Source organism: Macrosteles quadrilineatus, unplaced genomic scaffold (genome assembly GCF_028750875.1).
Source record: "Macrosteles quadrilineatus isolate MER2022 unplaced genomic scaffold, UCM_ALF_1.0 Scaffold_2__2_contigs__length_208266976, whole genome shotgun sequence".
NCBI lineage: Eukaryota > Metazoa > Arthropoda > Insecta > Hemiptera > Cicadellidae > Macrosteles > Macrosteles quadrilineatus.
This window is the reverse complement of record NW_026542595.1, coordinates 23,182,193-23,200,914: the sequence shown is the minus strand read 5'-3', so window position 1 is coordinate 23,200,914 and position 18,722 is coordinate 23,182,193. Positions and strand designations below refer to the sequence as shown.

Genomic DNA, 18,722 nt, shown 5'->3' with positions numbered 1-18,722 from the left:
AATTTGTTCCGTAATTGTTTGCAAAGATTAAATATTCATTCAAATTTTCTCGATGACTAACACACACGTACAGTAATTTGATATGTCGTACTTTCTTGTATGTTGCTTGGATCCTGTATACTGTGGATTGGCCTTTTGCCTGCTATGCATAAGACACATCACAATAACTTTACTGAAGGTTATGTTTTTTATAATTTAAACTGAACATTTAAAACTGAAACCAAAATTACCAGTTCTTCATGAAGATATCCTACTTTAGTCTTAAAAAAGATACCAACGGTTTTGTTATTTTCGCCGTCTCTCAAATCGATTGTTCTAATCAAAACTGCACTTAAATGTTCACACTTCAGTACGGTAACGGAAGAGTTCCCTCCTCACTCCACCTATAAGCTAAACAGTGACGTTGACACTAGATCGATTGATGACGAAACTCATTTCCACTAGTGTTGAGTTTGAGACGAGATGTATAAAACCCACAAACACAATTGTGAGATAGTAAGACAAATACTTCTACACATCAGGTAAATCAGGTAAATAGCAAACTTCCCTATAAGATTATATAAAATATTACTAGAAAACCATTTAAAATGACCTTTTTTGTAATGGAGGCCAATAGACACCCCTTCTACTTTTAAAGTTTTACATAACTAGTTTTCAAATTAAAATCAACATACTCTTAATAATTCTTTTAATACTTTAAACTGAAATGATAGTTGAATGAGTTACCTTTCACCAACAGTGTTTTCACGTTAAAGCCGATTTCTGTAGTATACACAATGTTTTGCCAAGCCAAACTGAAAATGCAAGTTACTGCTAACAAAATACAGCATCTTAAATGTAAGCCTACATTATGGGGACATCAGTTATTAAAGTACGGTATCGAAAAACTAAGGCACATAATCACATTCTATGTGAGGCTCACAATTCGACTCATCTACATGGGATAAACCATGGTTGGGTTCTTATACTGCAGATCTTTTTGAATCATAGTTCTACTATACTCTTAAATTTGAATATTAAGAAGTATAAATGTAATAATTTAGAACACAGATCTATATAATTAGGTTTAGCCTAAAGGTAGGAGCCATTTCTACGTAAACCCCTTTGTTTTTTTATTATACAGTAAAAGAAATTACCAAATATTTTTAACTATTACTGTTTTTATATCAACGCGTTAGCCCTGTAATGAGATAACAGCATTAATGAAACAAACTTAAGTAGACGGAAGTACAAACAGAAACTTGGTTGTCACTACGAAAAATGAAAATAAACCATTGATTCTTCTTTACATACTATAACTAAATTTGCTAGATTTTTTAAAACAAACAAACCAATAATCAGTATAGTACATATCCAAAAGTAAACGTAGTAGCATTGACTTATACAGTCAATGGTAGTAGTCAACGTGTACCAAGACCTAGTACTAGGTGAAGATGTAAATATATGGTTTTACCTTATTGTAATAAGGTTTAGTTTTCCTACCATAGACCAGTCCCGTGTAGGTGTCGCAAGTGTAGCGGGGCGTGTACCGTGTACCGTGTACCGTGTATAGTGTGAGCAGGTCAGAGAGTCAGCAGTTCCCACGCTCCCAGGCCCGGAATGTGCCAACATTGGCCAGCTGCCTGCCTTTGCCAGTGTTTGATGTCTCCGCCGAGATTCATTCACAAATCTCACTTCGGTTCTGGTTGTAGCCAACCACAGTGAGGAGGTCTCCAGGCATCACTGGCTGCATATTCTCTTTATAATGATACGGTTAGAGGGTTCAAGTAGTGCTCGCCTGGTAATCATAAGATCACCGGTTTGATCCTGAGAAAGTTCTGTTGCTTGTTCATCTTGAAACTACTGTAGAACCACCAGTTTACGGTCATTACGATTTTCAGAACCACTCTTAAATCATCTTCTTCATCTTAAATACGCAGTTATGCCAGTTACACACCCTAGTTAATCGGCGTTGAATGGATCTAATGTAGGCCTAATCTATATTGTAATAAACTCAGGAATATAGCCTACTTTGTTTTACACTATTAGAAAACAAGTCGATACTTCTGTAACAATGAATGCTAGAGTTCTAATAAATGCTGATGACACGTCGAAATCGTTCCGATGACAAGCCAAGTGAAAGACTTTGACATTCCGTGACGTTGACCCCGCCGCAGCAATCCTGCATATTAAGCGAATTTCAATTGTATGATTGGATTAATAACTAAAATATATCCATTAACAAGTCATATTCAATCCTTGTTTAAATAACTTAAGATCGTTACTAGTACGTAGATATAAAGTCAATGCTAGTACTTAGATTTGCTGCTCCAGGGATGAGAAAAGGTTGTTTTGATGAAATGTAATAATATGGGTTAAAATAAAAAATTGTGCCAAATTTTATCAAAATATATCCATAAATAAGCAAACTACAACAGTTTTAATCTCCTCATAGTAATACAAAAATGATAATTCTCTCTGTAACTTTCAATTATAAAACAGTACTTCAACATGCAAAAATGTTTCTTTATCCTATTTATATGTTTGTTTTTATTATATATAAATTTTAATAAATAGTGTTTATGGCCTCTGTCATAAATAAATAAATAAATAATAAATCGAACCCGGGTATTAAGTCTTTCCCTGCCGTCCGCAGTAATAGCATAGAATAAATATTTATTCTATGGTAATAAAGCATTCCTTATCGAGAAATTCACTAAAACTAGTTCTGACTACGCACCTTCAGGAGTTAACAATGGGAGATGATATTTATAAAAACTCTTTTCTCTTTTGTCTCTTGTTAACTCTCTCAGTCGCCATTTGCTACGGAAATCATCCGTTTCAGTCAAATAATGTCCACTCGGTGGAATGATAGATATAGTTTTCATTCATTTTTTTAAGAGGTTCAGCCTATTTTAACCTTGCATTTGCCCGTCCAAATAGACTGCGTGTGCGTGGAACGTATCCAGCAAGGCAAGCTGGATCTTTACAGCACAGCTACAGATAATAATTTCAGGACGAATATAGATTTATTTATTTCAGTATATATATATTCTTCTCAGTACCAGATGCATGATTGACATGTTTTCGTTGGAGTGTTTGTCTTACGGCAATTATTGCCGGTGACTCTTGGCGGTTATGTTTTATTGTGAAGTGTCAATTAATTTGGTGCCTAAGGTAACCAACGCAGTGTTACCATTTCTACGTAAATAACTGTTATTTTGATGATCTAATTTTTCTCGAAAACACTCAAAACAATAATATGTTTGTCTTATCCTAGATGGATTATCATTTAAAGATGTCAAGTGAAGTGCGTGCCTAATTCAGTTTCTGGTATTTCGCTTTTGAAAGAAAACGTCTTTATATTTTACATACAACTAGTTCGTGACGTATACATGCGTTCCTTAAAAGCATTTTGCAATGATATAAGGTTAATCAACTATTTTCCACAAGATAGTGTTATAAATATAATAACATGATATAATAATACGATACCTAACAAATAATAAATAAATAATGCAGGTATGCTAAAAATTGTGTTTATAATTGCTTCTGCGAACATACATGTGTGTAAGTAGTGTCAGGCAGTAGCGGTAGTACTGTACTGTATTTCGCTTGAAATAGTATATTATGTTACTAGTCCGAAAATAGGGGATTACCATACGCGTACGGCAATCTCTTGATAGAGTGACGTACAATACTTTTTGCCTTACTATCATAAACTAACCGAAAAAAAAAACTAAAATATCTGTACAAATTTGTTATATATTCCCATCGAATCGACCTAAGGACTTAACAATCACTCACTACTCATAACTTCTAAGAGAGGATAGGTTTTCGTTTGTTAAAAATAAAATAATATTACAGTACCGCGGTTGTAGCACGTAACGAAACCACATTTCATTAAGCAGGCGGCAAACAGCTGTTTTCCGGACTAGTTTCATGCGTGAAATGACTAGATTAAAACAATGTAGAGTGAAGAAAAGGAATATGTATGATGGAAAAAATCCAGGGATGGTTAAAGATTTACAAAAATAATAATGATAGAGCTACCAAACTTTAAACCAAGTTACTGAGCATAACAATAATTTTAATACACCCGGTGATACGCTTCCTCAGGGGGGCAGCCCGCTTATAGGTAGCAGAAAATCATATTATGCATCATTGATGATATTATGCAAATTAAATTAAAAATCTTTGTTAGTAAAATTTAATGCCGCGAATTCAAGCCGAAAAGAAAAACTCTTAAATTTGCAATTTCGTATATGACTTCATATAGAAATTGAAACGTCTATAAAATTATAAAACTGTGTTGTGTAGCATATCTCCCTAGGCTTGTAACTTAACCAGGGATTGATTAAAATTAAAAATAGAGGTAGAGTGACATTTGTTGAATTCTCTTGAAATATACCGGTACTTTTGTATTACTAATTGCCACAGGATAAGTGACGCCTCTATTCCACTTAGGAACATAGGAATTAACTCTGACTTCAGAAGCTTAAAAATATAGTATTCTTAAAAAATCACAAATACTGCCATTAAGTAAAAAAATATATAAACATTGGCATTTATGTTTATCTCATATGTATGTTTTATGTTTATCTCATAGAGTATATTATTAGCTGACAAAGTTTTTATCTGCAAAATGCATGGGAAGCAGTAGACCCCTACCAGCCCATTTTGGAAGGTTTGGGCCTTGCTCTACATTGGGTTCATATTTTACTCTTTGGCAACGTTATGATGGTTGGTATACTGACGACCAGCTGTCTTGACTGTTTGTTTCAACAGCTGATTACACAATGCCGTGGGAACAGCACGGTCCCGCCTCACTGGCTATTTCCTTGATAATAAAACAGTAATTCACTAAAAAATAGTTGCATGGGGTCAGGAGTCAGGACTGATTGGAATAAAATTGCAGTTTGACTTTAACCTCTAACTCTAATAATACACGCATTACAATTTAATTAGTTATGAGGGTACACGTAGCCCATGTAGCATGTGCGTGATTATAGGTGCATTTTCTATTTACAGGATTAGGTCCATTATTGGCCTCTGCAGATACTTACGTCGGTGACCTAACAATGTCTCATTTTATACAACTTAAGCTTGGACACATTTTTAAGAGCCGATTTAAGGTCTACCATTATTCGATAGGTACCTTCAGTAGTAGGACAGGTACATCTCAATTAACCGAGATAGGTACCGAATGTTTCAACATACCGGATCAGTCAAGCAAATTATGTATATTCTGGTGGTATTTTTTATCTTTGATTCTTATACATACACCACTATAATTGTACAATATCATAATACTTACGCTCTCAATACAGTAATAACTATTTTTTGAGACATGATCAATTTTGTTACAGACGAAAAGAGAAGACGATCAACCAAACAACGAACAATCAAACTCGAATTCCTGGGAACCGTCAAATGTGAGTAAATACTCGTATATATTATATGAACTACTAGCTGGCCCGACAGACGTCGTCTTGTCCTAATGTGGTTTTATGTCAAATGCTCGTTCATTTTCAAGATGAGATCGTTTTCATCGCTCAATCACGTCCTGATTGAAGTTCGTTCGCTACGCTTACTCACCTTTAGGTTTGAGCTCGTTCGCTGCGCTCACTTGCCTTCGGGTTTAGCTCGTTCGCAACGCTAACTCGCCTCCAGTTGAAGTTCGTTCGCTACGCTCACTCACCTTATGGTTGCAAATTAGCTGTTAAATTAAAAAAAAAATAATAGTGCAGCACCCTGTTGGTAAACCTATTAACTTTTTAATGCTATTGAACATCACAGAATCAAATTGTTTAGTGAACCAGCTGTTAAGATTCTTTAATTCCATTTAAATATGAGTACTCTTAAGGTTAACATGAGAAACTCCAGAGCCACTGGGGCGGAGCCCTTTTGACAGATCTGCACCAAACTTCACACAAACCATCCTTGAATAATGCTTAATAATGCCTGAAAGTTTCATTACAATCTGTCGAGCGGTTTCGGAGTCCATAAAGGACAAACAAACAAACAAACTTACATTGGATTTTATACAGGGTGTTGAAAATGTCTGGAACCAACATTATATCTGGTGAGTGGTTAAAGAAAAACAAATGATATTTTGTGTACGGATATACTATGGTTTTACCTATCTTTTGGTGCCTTATGAAAATTTTTACCACTTATAGGGAACGTCCTGTGGAGGATGCAGTAAAAAGTTTTAATGGAAGCCTATGGTAAATGATACATCATTTTAAAGGCCATTTTTTTCTGAGTAAGGAGCCACAAGTTTCATCTCAAAAGGACCACCCTAGCAAAAATGGCGACTGTTTAAAATTTAAAAAACCACTTATAGGGAACGGAATTTTTAAATTTCAAACAGTCGCCATTTTCGCTAGGGTGGTCCTTTTGAGATGAAACTTGTGGCTCCTTACTCAGAAAAAAATGGCCTTTAAAATGATGTATCATTTACCATAGGCTTCAATGAAAACTTTTTACTGCATCCTCCACAGAACGTTCCCTATAAGTGGTTATTTAAATTTCAAACAGTCGTCATTTTTGCTAGGGTGGTCCTTTTGAGATGAAACTTGTGGCTCCTTACTCAGAAAAAAATGGCCTTTAAAATGATGTATCATTTACCATAGGCTTCCATTTAAACTTATTACTGCATCCTCCACAGGACGTTCCCTATAAGTGGTAAAAATTTTCATAAGGCACCAAAAGATAGGTAAAACCATAGTATATCCGTACACAAAATATCATTTGTTTTTCTTTAACCACTCACCAGATATAATGTTGGTTCCAGACATTTTCAACACCCTGTATATATAGATGTAATAATATAATCAAAAACAAGTGCGTGTACGGATAAACTTTTATTTTCATCCGAGGAATTTTTTTTTTTTTTTGTTAACTAAGGGGTACTGTATTTGGCCACGAGTAATCGATTAGAGTTAGTAACAAGGCTGGGAAGAATGCAGTTTCCGCCCAACAGCCGTAGAAAGTGCCCATGTTATCGTCAATACCTTTCTGTAGCTGCAGTTAATAAAAACAGCTAATCCATGCAATTTTTATTGCAATCTATGTATTTATAAAGGTGTATTAAAATGTGTCTTTGTATCATCTAAATGTGTCCACATTGTTACCCGTACATTATAAATACATATCTTTAATTTAGTTAAATAACTTATCTATTAAATTTAATGTGTAAATCAATCCAAGCAAAGCTCGGTCTCCTGGTACTGACTATAAAACACCTACCGGTATAGCGCCAGTTATTTTTGTCCTGATCAGCTTGATTTTGCTCTTGCTTTAATTATATAGACCTGCCGGTATGTTTAATATTAAATATTAAGATCAGGATGGATGGTCTGTTGTTATCGGCCCTACACTGATACCAATTTACCATTTCATATTATATGTTCTCTATGTCATGAATATTGATTCACTACACGTTTGGATTTTTAAAACGAATTCTTATAATTTGTTGTTCTAAAAGAATGTTCTACAACATTCTACATCAATTTTCACCGGAGCTGTCGTTATAAGTCTATACTACAGAGGCAAAAGCTATAGTTTAGCACGGTGACGACAAATCACGTTGGTGAAAATGTATGATACAAATTTTTGGAATTTCAAGCAGTTGATATTTATAAAAAAAATTACATGTTATTGAAATTAACATCAACAATCAACAATCAACAATCAATTATTGTTACCACAACAATCATTACATCTTAGAACGCCTTCAACATGGTCGATACAGTAATAACTTGTCGTGGTGTTTTGCTGGTTTCATCTAACGACGCAAGGCGCGGCGCAATCGCTGTCATTAAGTACTTGATTGTTATTGAATAATTGCTTGATTATCGTTTCTCAAAGCCATAATAATCGCTAGGAGTAGAATGTGGACAATAACATGGCAGATATCCAAGCTGTCACCACAAGTAGTGTTGTAAAATGTCTGACAGTAAGTGCTTTGTAAATACCCTCACTTAGTTTGAATACAGTTCAATTTGTACACAACAGATGTGTTAGTTCTCTGTTAAATATTTTACTTAATATGCGGGTGACACTGGCAATCCACACTCCCGTTGTTATTATTATTATAATTATACCATTATTATTTGTCATATTACAGTATCAGTCTGTAATATAACATACTGTAACATGTATTTCCAGAGAGAGTATTGTGCGAGTTATTATAGTTTAGTATTTATTGTTACTATAATAGACAGAATACACCATTTGAAAAAAAATTACACTAAAAATGGTTTAAATAATTAAAAAGTAAAAGATACAGTGTAGTGAAAATAAGTACTGTATTCACTCTTTTTTACCAAACAATAAACACATTATGTCATTTCACATACAATTAGACTATTTTGTTGATTTGTATTGTTGATTTGTATTGTTGATTTCTCATCATATGTTTATATCATATTCCTTTTTATAACAAGGGGCCTTCCTAAGGTTAAACTAATAAATAATATCCTATTTCTAACCAGAAAACACAACAATTTAAGTAAATAGCTACAGAAAAAACAACTGAGATCAGTTAGTGGAATATAAAAATATGAATCTCCAATCAATACATCAATGATTGTTTTAAGGTGCCTTTAGTTTTAGTACTGTATGTTTATAATCTAACACCGCAAATGAAACCTGTCTTAGTTTTGATGTTGTTGAATAACAGTATAGTATACTGTACATGTGCTAGCATATTTTATTAAACAAATTAGTAGTTGTAAATATTGAAAAAAGTTTGTTTTTTTCAGGAGAAGGAAAAGGGTGAAACAGAATCTTCCCAGATAATAAATATGTGGAGCAAGGTGAGACTAATAATTCATTTAAACTAAACCGAAACTGCTTTAAAATTATGCAAAAACTGTAATATACGTAGGAAATTTGTATTTGAATCTTAAATAATATATATATTAATTTTATAAAATTCTTTTCAAGTTCCTCATTTATTTAATGTTGTTTAAAGTTATTAAACTAAGCTATTATAATCAATACAACATTAACAAAATACAAATTTTCATAAAAACTGTTGGAGACATTTTTAAATAACTGAAAGTATATACGCGTATATTGTACAAGATAAGTGGCACTGCTTTATTTGTTGTACTACTAGACAATCAAACGGTTGCCGGATCAATCCTGAGATAAGTCAGTAGCTTTTTATTGTTGGTTTGAATCTGGACCAAGCTGTTCCTGATCATTGGGCTTATAAATGACCCTGCCTGACGAATGAAACAGCTGATCTTAGTCAGTGACAAAGCTACACAGATCATCTTACTACTCCATTCTACACTCATCCTTCACTCATATTTGGGTTAAAATACAAATATGGTGGCGTCTCCTCTCCAAGTCAATGATTGATAATTGATCAATATAAGTAGGTGGATACATAATAGGCACATCAAAACCACAGAGTATTTGTGTTAAGTTGCCGGTAAGTAAAGGATGGATCTTGAATAAATGATAATGATATGTTAGTTGTTACTGACTAAGATCAGCTGGCTCCTCAGACAGAATGATTGATTTAAGGCCAATGAAAAGGCTAAGGGTTCTTAGCAAGGGAATCATACATTGTTACTCTTTTTTTCTTGAATGGCAGACAGATACTATTCGCCACAGTGACTGAAGCTATAACTGTTGGTTATTTTGAATATTCCTACTAGTCTGTCTTCCATCCTCTTACTAAAAGTCTCCTCTGCTGGTGGCTGGTCCTTAATCCTGCTAGGTAGCTCTGAAGTGAACAGGATGCTGAAGTTCAAGGTCCTTGTGGCGCCAAAACTTGCATACAATGGTCCAGCCACTCCTTGCTGGCTTCCGGTCCATATTTTACCTCTTAAATCATTTTGTCTATTTAAGTCATGACAAAACAGTTTGTGTATCCTATATCATGCTCAACTCTTTTGCTCTACTGATGTATTGAGTGACAGTTGACGTAGCCTATGTGATGATTATCATTAGGCTGTTGTTTATACTACAGTCAGAGGAATGTTTTTTATAATGTTTTGTGAAGGATTTGACATCAAATTAATATCCTGAAAGTTTTGCTCAATTTGTGTTTGCAGCGTTTTGAGGTCTGACATTTTCTTTTCAAAAGTTTTAGTAATTCCAGATGGGCTCACGGTAAAAGTTTATAAACTTAAACTATATATCCTCCACCAGCTTGTGTAAAATTATGTATGTAGCTTGGTGAACATTGATAAACATGACCAAACACGAGTTTAAAGGTGATTTTATTATTAATAATAATAAATTAATTAATATTCATTAATAATCCTGAATGGGTTAGTACGGTACAGAGTTACTCCCTAAACACAACAGTAAATAGGTACAGTACCTTTTCCATGGTTCCTTTAATTCTAATTTACACAATTCAAGATTTTAATTTATGTGACAAATTGTTTAATTTATCCTTAGCCAAAGTTTGTGTTTGTGCTTTTACAGAAGGTGGGACTGGAGACCTTGTACCAACTACTGCTAGAGGAACACCAGGAGCTACAGAGGAGTCATGTAGTGGCCATCACGAGACTACGAGACGAGGAGAGACAGAGGTGAGATACACCAATACAGCCCATTGTTGTAAAACATAGTTGCAAAACTAACCATTATTTCATAAATTGCCCTTTAAGGTCGTAATTCATTTCTAAAGGAAACTTTCCATAATGTTAAAACAAAAATACCTCAGCTGTACTTATTTGTATGTAATTCTTTCAATTTATTACCTTATTAAAATCAGGTGTGATTATTTGTTTTGTTTATATTACTGTATTCTGTTTTTTTTTCTTAACCAATCAATAGTTTTAAATACTTAACAAGGTAACAGCTAGTTGTTGTAAAACATAGTCACAGTTTGGAGGGGACTGTAATGTCTTTAGGTTTGAGTTTGTAATCTATTAAGGGGTCTGACTTAGGGGAGGTACGAATGAGGCATTAGTTCAAAATTCCTCCGTGAACAGCACTGTAGTAGAGAGTACTTTGGCAAAGAAGGTTTACTAATCGCAAAAATAGTTCTGTTCATAAAATAAAATTATAAATGCCTCAAATTCAATTTTATTATTTTTTAATTATAAAATTAAACTATCATAACCTAACCGAACTAACCAAACTTGCTGATAATGAAATAATATAACAAAAGTTTATTAATAGAAAAAATAATTCTGTTTATTAAATAAAACTAGAAATTGCTCTACTAAAATTTTATAATGACTTAATAATAAAATTAAACTGTCATAACCGAACCAAACCAACCAAACTTGCTGATAATAAAAAAATCTTGGACAAAAAGTTAATGCCACGACAGAATTTGAACCCGGGACCTTCAGCATATTAGCCCGGCACGCTAACCATTAGACCACCGAGGCCGATGACTACTGATCGTTTTGTTACGGTAATGGCGTTCCCTCAGCTAATAAGAAGCCCACAGCTGTCATCGTAGCCTCTTCTATACCTCCCCTGAGTAAATACCTCTATTAAGTATGATTATTCAAAACAATCACTAGTTTTAAAGCTGAACAGATGATAAAGGCAAGTGGCAAGTGAAAGTAAAATGTTTACACTATGGCAGTGGTCAACCCTACTCAATAATTTAAGTAACAGTAGTTTATTATTGAAACCATTTACTCTTTCCTTTTTAAAGCCAAAGTCAACAAACCAAACTACTGTAATAACTGTAAAATATAATAAAAAGTTATACTGGTCCAATCATCCACAGGTAAAAAAAAAAACAAAAAAAATAACATGAGGGTAGCAGAGAGGTGGTAGATAATAAGAGGAGTTGACAAAGTGTGTGGTATGCAGCAGGTTATGTGCAGGTTACCAAATCCTGCCTGGTGCATCAAGTATAAAGACAGGGTTAAAAAAATCCCCTCAATGGGTTGTCTGAATACAGCCCAAAGTGAGTCATGAAACACATAAATATGTAGCTCCCAAATAAAAAAAAGAAATAAACGACCGTCCAAAGGAAGAAGGGTTGGATAACATAACACTACAGGTTTGATAACCGAAGATGGAAAAATTAAAACTCTGCTGTGCGAAAAATTTATATTTTAAATTTTCTTATGAATTTACTGTACCAAAAGAGATTCTCTTTAAAACTCTGTATAGAATTAGGATTTAAGTTAAATAATAAAAAAAAATATTAAACTGAAACTTTTAATAGTTTACCTTGGATTTATTTTTTCTTCCTTGAGGTAGATCAACTAACCTTTGGTGAATAGAGCTGATGGGTTAAATACATTAAATTAACAAAGTGCGTTTCTATATGTAGAGCATTTGTGATTGTGCAACTGATGTTGTAGGACTAAGTTAGAGCAGCAACTCAGAGAGTGTCGGAGGGCCGAGGGAGACAATCTGATCAACTTGGCACTGGCAGAGCAAATAACAGAGCTGCAGCAGCGACAGGCGGAGTTGGAGGCGGAGGCACAAGAGTTGCGAGAACAGAACGATCTACTTGAGTTCCGCATACTTGAGTTGGACGATGGTGTCAGCTGCAGTAGTTTCCATTATAAGGTAACATTAACGAGGTGATCACATGCATACTTGGAGCTTATTAAAAAATTATTAAATTACCATCAAAAATGTTGTTCGGATTCCACTATAAGCTGTAGGTCCCTTGGTTGCCATTGGCCGTATGGGCTATTAATTAACAGCTGTGTCTAAGGAATATGTCGGCCTTATAATTAAAGACTTCCAGTCTTGTTTTGACAAGACTAAAACAAAGACAGACTCTTTGTGAATGAACTAGACATTAAAACCACCCAATTGAGTTACTAAATCACCTAATGATAAACCTTCAGAAAATATTTTATATATTGAACACCAATATCATCATTATCAGTATTATGTGGTGCCATAGAGTTCTAAGACATGTTTGTATAGAAAACCTTACCTGTTTGTCAGTTTGTTAAAGGGAGGCCCAAATAATGGTAACAAATTTAGTGCATCTGGTTTAGTTCATCCGCTTTATGGGTTTGTTAGTGTGGTTATTTAACGACTGTGAATTTTTTTTAATCATGAAGTATGATAATGAATAAATAATGGATTATGAACAATCTTTCTAATTTTAAGAGGTAGAGGACAAGTTGGTTAATTTAACTTTAGACCCAGTGGCGGTGATAGCGGGCCCACAGGAAGGCGCCATAATAGGGCCTAGGAGGATAAAAAATTAATGTTCATCCTCCTAGCCCCCCGGTGGGTCACACCAAAGAGGGCCCTCTATGCTGATTCAAGTAAATGAACTTGAAAATTTTTAACGATCAAATCAGCTAATTAACCTAGGTGAACCAGCTAATAAATAATTCCATTCTTTCATTGATGCTAAAGAAATATTTTAATATAATTTCATTTCTTACTATTAGGAAGCTGCACTTTAGATTTGTTTACTTCACACTTTAGATTTGTTTACTTCGAGTCAGGTAAAAAATGTAACTTGTTTTTCTGTTAATTGGTGTAGTACTAATACCAGTTTTTATGAATTTGTTATAGTCTCCTTCTAGCCGAAGTCCTGATACCCGTGATAGGGAAATAGACGATGTTAGCGACAGTGGAGTTATGTCTTTACCAACAAGTGAAGATATCAGCGAAGCCGACTTTCAAGACTTGAAAATGGTAAATAAATATCATCAAAATAAATATCATGAAACATACTGAGCTAACTCTCATAGATGACTAAGCTAAACATTTTTTGTAATAATAGTATATTTCAAAATGCGATAATCATTAGATAGGTTCTAGTAATGCCCTGGTGTTCTTGAAGGAATTGATAAGCAAATGGCATGGATCCAGGGTTTTAACCAGGTTCTGTTCATTGACTGTCAATCCTGATGATTGATTTATCAATTAATTTTGTTCAATTTATTTACTCTTTATTTATGATGACCACACGCACACTGTGATGCATGGTTTAAGGAAAAGATAGTTGAAGGACCTATGGTATAAGAGTACCATATAGCAAATGAAATTACATCTTGTTACTGGCTAAGACATCCTTATTCTTTAGCCAGAACAATTAAATCATAATGACCATTGATCAATTAATCAATTAATAGGTAGTCTGACTAACTGTTAAAGACAACAACAAAAATCTGAATGAAATTCCAACATTGTTGAAGTAACATCTTAAACACCAAAGAGTAATAAATAAGCTACAATACATATACTTGCTAGTTTTAGAAAGGGTCTTAACATCAGGTCCTTCTTTTCAACATTACACTATAACTGAGGTGTTGAAATGTTTAGGAACCCAATAACAGGGATGTGAAGTGCAAGCTAGCCCAGCTGTGTCAGAGTCTGGAGAATGTGTCTGAGAGGATCAGTATCCAGCAGGCCTTGGCTCTGCTGCGTCACTACGAGACAAGACTGGAGAGTCTAGAGGCTACCCTAGCTGCCATGTGTCAGGAGGCTGCACAGGTCAGTAGATAGCTCTAGAGATGAAGGACCAACTTTCAATAGTGTCAACAGTACATCATATAGTACACAATCTAATAAATATGCTTTATTGTTTTGCTTCCTCACTCAGAAACAAATGCTTATATTCCAGAATATTATTCTTTCTTATTTAAACCATTGATGCCATGTTACGAGTGTAGCTTTACACTGCATTTCGTAGCTAAGTGTATTGCTGACCCCCAGTTACTAAAATAGTTCATAGAATCTCACATGCGAGCCCAAGTGTAGCACTTTGCACACGTTTATGTGGCACTCGCCCCGGCGTCCGATGGTGATATGGTGGCTAAGTTGACTAGCTGGTTGCACTGACAAGTGTAACTCCAAGTTTATGTATTTGCTGGGGTTCGATTCCCCTAAGTGTGCAATCCATATGGAAGCTTATTAATGTGTGACTTAGCTGGTGGGAGGACCAATCTTAAATTAACGTTTGAAAGTTGATAATGAAAACCTTAACAAATTACATTAATAAAGAAGTTATAAAAAAATTCTCCTTTAACCCCCGCCAACACAACAACAGATAACAACAAACCATACAAGATAAGAGGAGTTGACAAAGTGTGTGGTATGCAGCTCGCCTACTATCAGAATGTACAGTTAAGTGCAGGTTATCAAATCCTGTAAAATTTGTCTGTGTGGGTAATGTACATTTAATCACTTTCAGAATAGTTCACAGTATTCAGTATACTCCTGTAACTCTCTAATCTTATACAGTTGTGGTTGATCTTCTCCTCATTCTCTATTACCGTGTATATAATTCTACCCTGTGTGTTTTCAGACAAAGGGTTTTGAGACTCAACCCTCATTAATGGACCATGCCAAGTCCCCCAGCAGAATAATTGCAACAGTACTTCCTTTTAACGACTTGTCTTCCACATATCACTGTAAAGATGTGAAGGATGAAATGCCTATAAAACGGCTGTTGAGAGACCAAGACTGCATGCAGGAAAGTGGGATCTTTGAGGACAACGGACTGACAGCCTGTTTACTCAATGTTGCCACTCAGACTGACTGGACCTTCGACCCTCCTCCGGGAGACCTGGGGGCCGAGATACGCAAACTTACTCGGATAAGGGAGAGAATAGAAGAGAAAGGGGGAAACAAAAAGCTGCTTAAAACATCTGATGATGATCCAGAGTTCCTAACTCACGCTTCTCTAAAAGAGTTGTTATTCTACAGAGAGAGGGTACAAATGTTGGAAGAGAAAATAGCCATATACGAGAGTCATGGAGATGAGCAATCTCGACTATTAGCTTTAAGATTAGAAAAAGAGGTACTTTTAGCTGCCCAAATCAAACATCTTCAAAGTACATTGAGGAAATTAAAAGAGCAAAACCGATTACTAGAGGAAGAGAAATGTGAGTTTGAAGAAGCTGAAAATGATACAAGATTGAGGTGCCAAAAGTAAGTAAATAAATTCAATGAGACATTAAACATTTCTTTCGCTACACTACTGTGATATGACCTGTTTTCGTTACATGTTTATCACCTGCAAAAGTTCATCATTATATTGTTTACCACAGCAAAAGAATGTTTACTATGCGAAAGTAATGTTTACTACAGGATCTTTTTTGGATTATGCCAATTTAAACAAACAAAGATTTGTTATGGTTTTCTCAACTGTTTTTTAACAACCAAAATTGTACAACCAAAGTAAATATTTTTGGTTTAATTAATGTTATAACCTGAAAAATGCTATGAGTTTTGTAATGTAAAAAAAATAATTAGTCTTTGTGGTGTAGCGAAAAGTAACGTTCAAAACACGAGTGAAAGAGGGTCCATATCCTCGACCATTTAAAGTGCTCAATAAATCTCGCACTTCAAACATGGTATCAGATACTTTCTACTCTTGTCATGAAATATACTATTTCAATATGTAAGTATCAAAGGTAAATTGTAAATAATGTTTTTCCACATATGTAGGACACACAACTATTCTGTAATCACATGTTGAGATGGTTAATGACTGTAAGATACATTATTACATTCACTATAGTACTAAAGAAGATAACTTTTATTTTAGTTTTTTTTTCTCATTTACTGGTTTTAATGTAGCAACAGATATTTTGACATATGGTGGACATTTTTGTTTTAGTTATAAAGCTCCATCCTTATAAGTTTGGATATAACCTATGGTATTCGCTATATTCAAAACAAATAATTGTTTTCTGATATTGGTCACAACACTTAAATAAAGATAATTTTTATTAGTCTAATCTAATCATATTTAGGTATTCATTGAGATTTCCACGACTTAATTTAAATAATGCTTGATGACAACCTAGTGAGAGTGTGTAAATATTCATATTGTGTTGTTTCTAAATCATTTTGATTTTTTTTCAGATTAGAGGTTAAATTAAGTGCATTAGGAGAAAAGAAAAGTGATTTGCAAGTACAATTACAGCAAAATGCTCGAACTATGTCAAACCTACGAAGCTCTCTTTCAGAGGAAGAAAGAAAAAGAAATGAGGCTAGACAGTATGCAGCAAAAATGGAAGCACTAGTGAACAAATTAGAACAGCAAAATTTTGAAATGGAGGAGAAAGAAATAGAAGTTCGTTACCGTCTACATACATTGGAAAATATAATTCCAGCCATGGTTATGTATTATTTGTGGAGAATGCTAAATTCTGCCAGGCCTTACATATACAGTGAAAATAGAAAATTAGTTTCCCGCGGTTCAGTTAGTGATACTCTCTTAATTAAACCAATTAATTCTGAGCAAGAAAACAAAACTCTTTTTACCTCACCCGGATTGCAAACATGCCACGATAGTGAAAACTTAAGAAAAAGTTTAGAGGAGATCAAAAGGTTTCTTACCCTCAAAGAAAAAGGAGAAGTGATCAATCCTAATGTTCCTGGGACCTCCAGTGCAGCGATCTTAGTTATTGAAGAGTTATCAAATAAATGTCAGGTGATGGATGAGCGAATAAAAGAGTTAGAATTCAATGAAAAGGCTTACCAAGAAACCGTTCAAGCGGGAGATGAAATGTTAATGAAAATGGAACAAGAGTATAAACAACAGCTGAAATCTTTAGAAGAGGAACTGAGCCAAAAACAGGCTGATATTATAAAGGCTGAGGCTCAAATAAGGAGGTTGTCCAGAAACAATGATTTAGAAACACAGTTTCAAGAGCAAGTAAATCAACTTGAGAATGAAATATCTCGTTTAACAGAAAAATTGGCACAAAAAGACAAAGAGAAGAAAACATTGCAAGAAAAGCATGACAGGCTTTTATCAGAGCGAGAAGATGCTATTGATAAGCTAAATAATTTTATTGAAAACATAGAGAAACCACTAAGAGAAGAACTGGATATTGTTAAAAGAAAAATTAGAGATTTGTTAGGAGATCTAGATCTACGAGAACAAGAAAAAGTAGAAATTGACGAAATAAATAGGAGTTTGGTAAGTGTAATTTACCCATTTATTTTGCTATACAATAAACAAAAAACACTTAGCCTATTTGTGTTTTGTTTTTCATTGTTATAATATACTTAGATGTTTCTTGCCTTCACATAACAAAAAGAAGGGATTATTTCATATACAGGTATGCTAGAAACGATCTATCCCATTTGCACCACATTTAAAACTTTTTGAAAATATTAGTCTAGGTGTGACACATCTAAGATTTTAAATAAAAACAAAAACATATTAGACATAGGCTTAGACCTATATCTAGATCAGATGTGGCATAGATAGAGGGTGCTCATGCAGCTGAAGTAATAAAATAAATTTAAAAATAATACGCTTGGTGATACACACATAATTTTTTTTTCAAACTTAGATATACAAATACCTTAAAAACATTGTTATTCTAAATTTTACTACGCACAATGTTATTGTGTTTTGGTATTAAACTTTTGGTTTGATAAAGAATAAGAAGAAAAATGTGTTATAACAACATAATTATGCACTAACGGTGTCCCAAAAAGAATGGATCAAAAGTAAACAGGCATAAAAACAAAAACTTTATTACTAAAAATAAAAAGTTAAATTTATATACAATGTTTTCCTTAACTTTATAAGTTTTCCCTACCATGATTTCACCGCCTAACCTCTACAAGTTCACCGTTATTTGCTTGAAGAATGTCAAGTCAGTGTTCCATCTCCAACCACACATTGAGGCGCATTTCATTAGATATTTTTCTAAAGTCTTCCCTAATCTTTGCTTTAAGTTCATCTATGTTTGAGTTCGGCGATCGATAGGCACACTTGATCCTTCATAAACCCCCAGACAAAAAAAATTAAACCACAGATTTAGTCTCTTTAAATACTGTGCTTTCAA

The 18,722-nt window shown here is 34.1% G+C and overlaps 2 protein-coding genes across 8 annotated transcripts in view; both read left to right on the top strand.

Moving 5' to 3' along the window:
• The window catches only part of LOC128985378 (desmoplakin-B-like), a 412,041-nt gene that overhangs the window by 379,478 nt on the left and 13,841 nt on the right, over window positions 1-18,722 (top strand). The gene's annotated exons all lie outside the window — the stretch shown is intronic.
• LOC128985379 (trichohyalin-like) overlaps window positions 1-18,722 on the top strand; it is a 115,619-nt gene that overhangs the window by 88,659 nt on the left and 8,238 nt on the right. For all 3 annotated transcript variants that reach the window (XM_054404825.1, XM_054404824.1, XM_054404823.1), the window contains 8 exons: window positions 5,349-5,414; window positions 8,751-8,804; window positions 10,438-10,544; window positions 12,291-12,501; window positions 13,477-13,599; window positions 14,230-14,400; window positions 15,215-15,840; window positions 16,780-17,842. In XM_054404825.1, coding sequence (XP_054260800.1) covers window positions 5,349-5,414; window positions 8,751-8,804; window positions 10,438-10,544; window positions 12,291-12,501; window positions 13,477-13,599; window positions 14,230-14,400; window positions 15,215-15,840; window positions 16,780-17,842 — 2,421 coding nt within the window. The remainder of the gene's footprint in view (window positions 1-5,348; window positions 5,415-8,750; window positions 8,805-10,437; window positions 10,545-12,290; window positions 12,502-13,476; window positions 13,600-14,229; window positions 14,401-15,214; window positions 15,841-16,779; window positions 17,843-18,722) is intronic.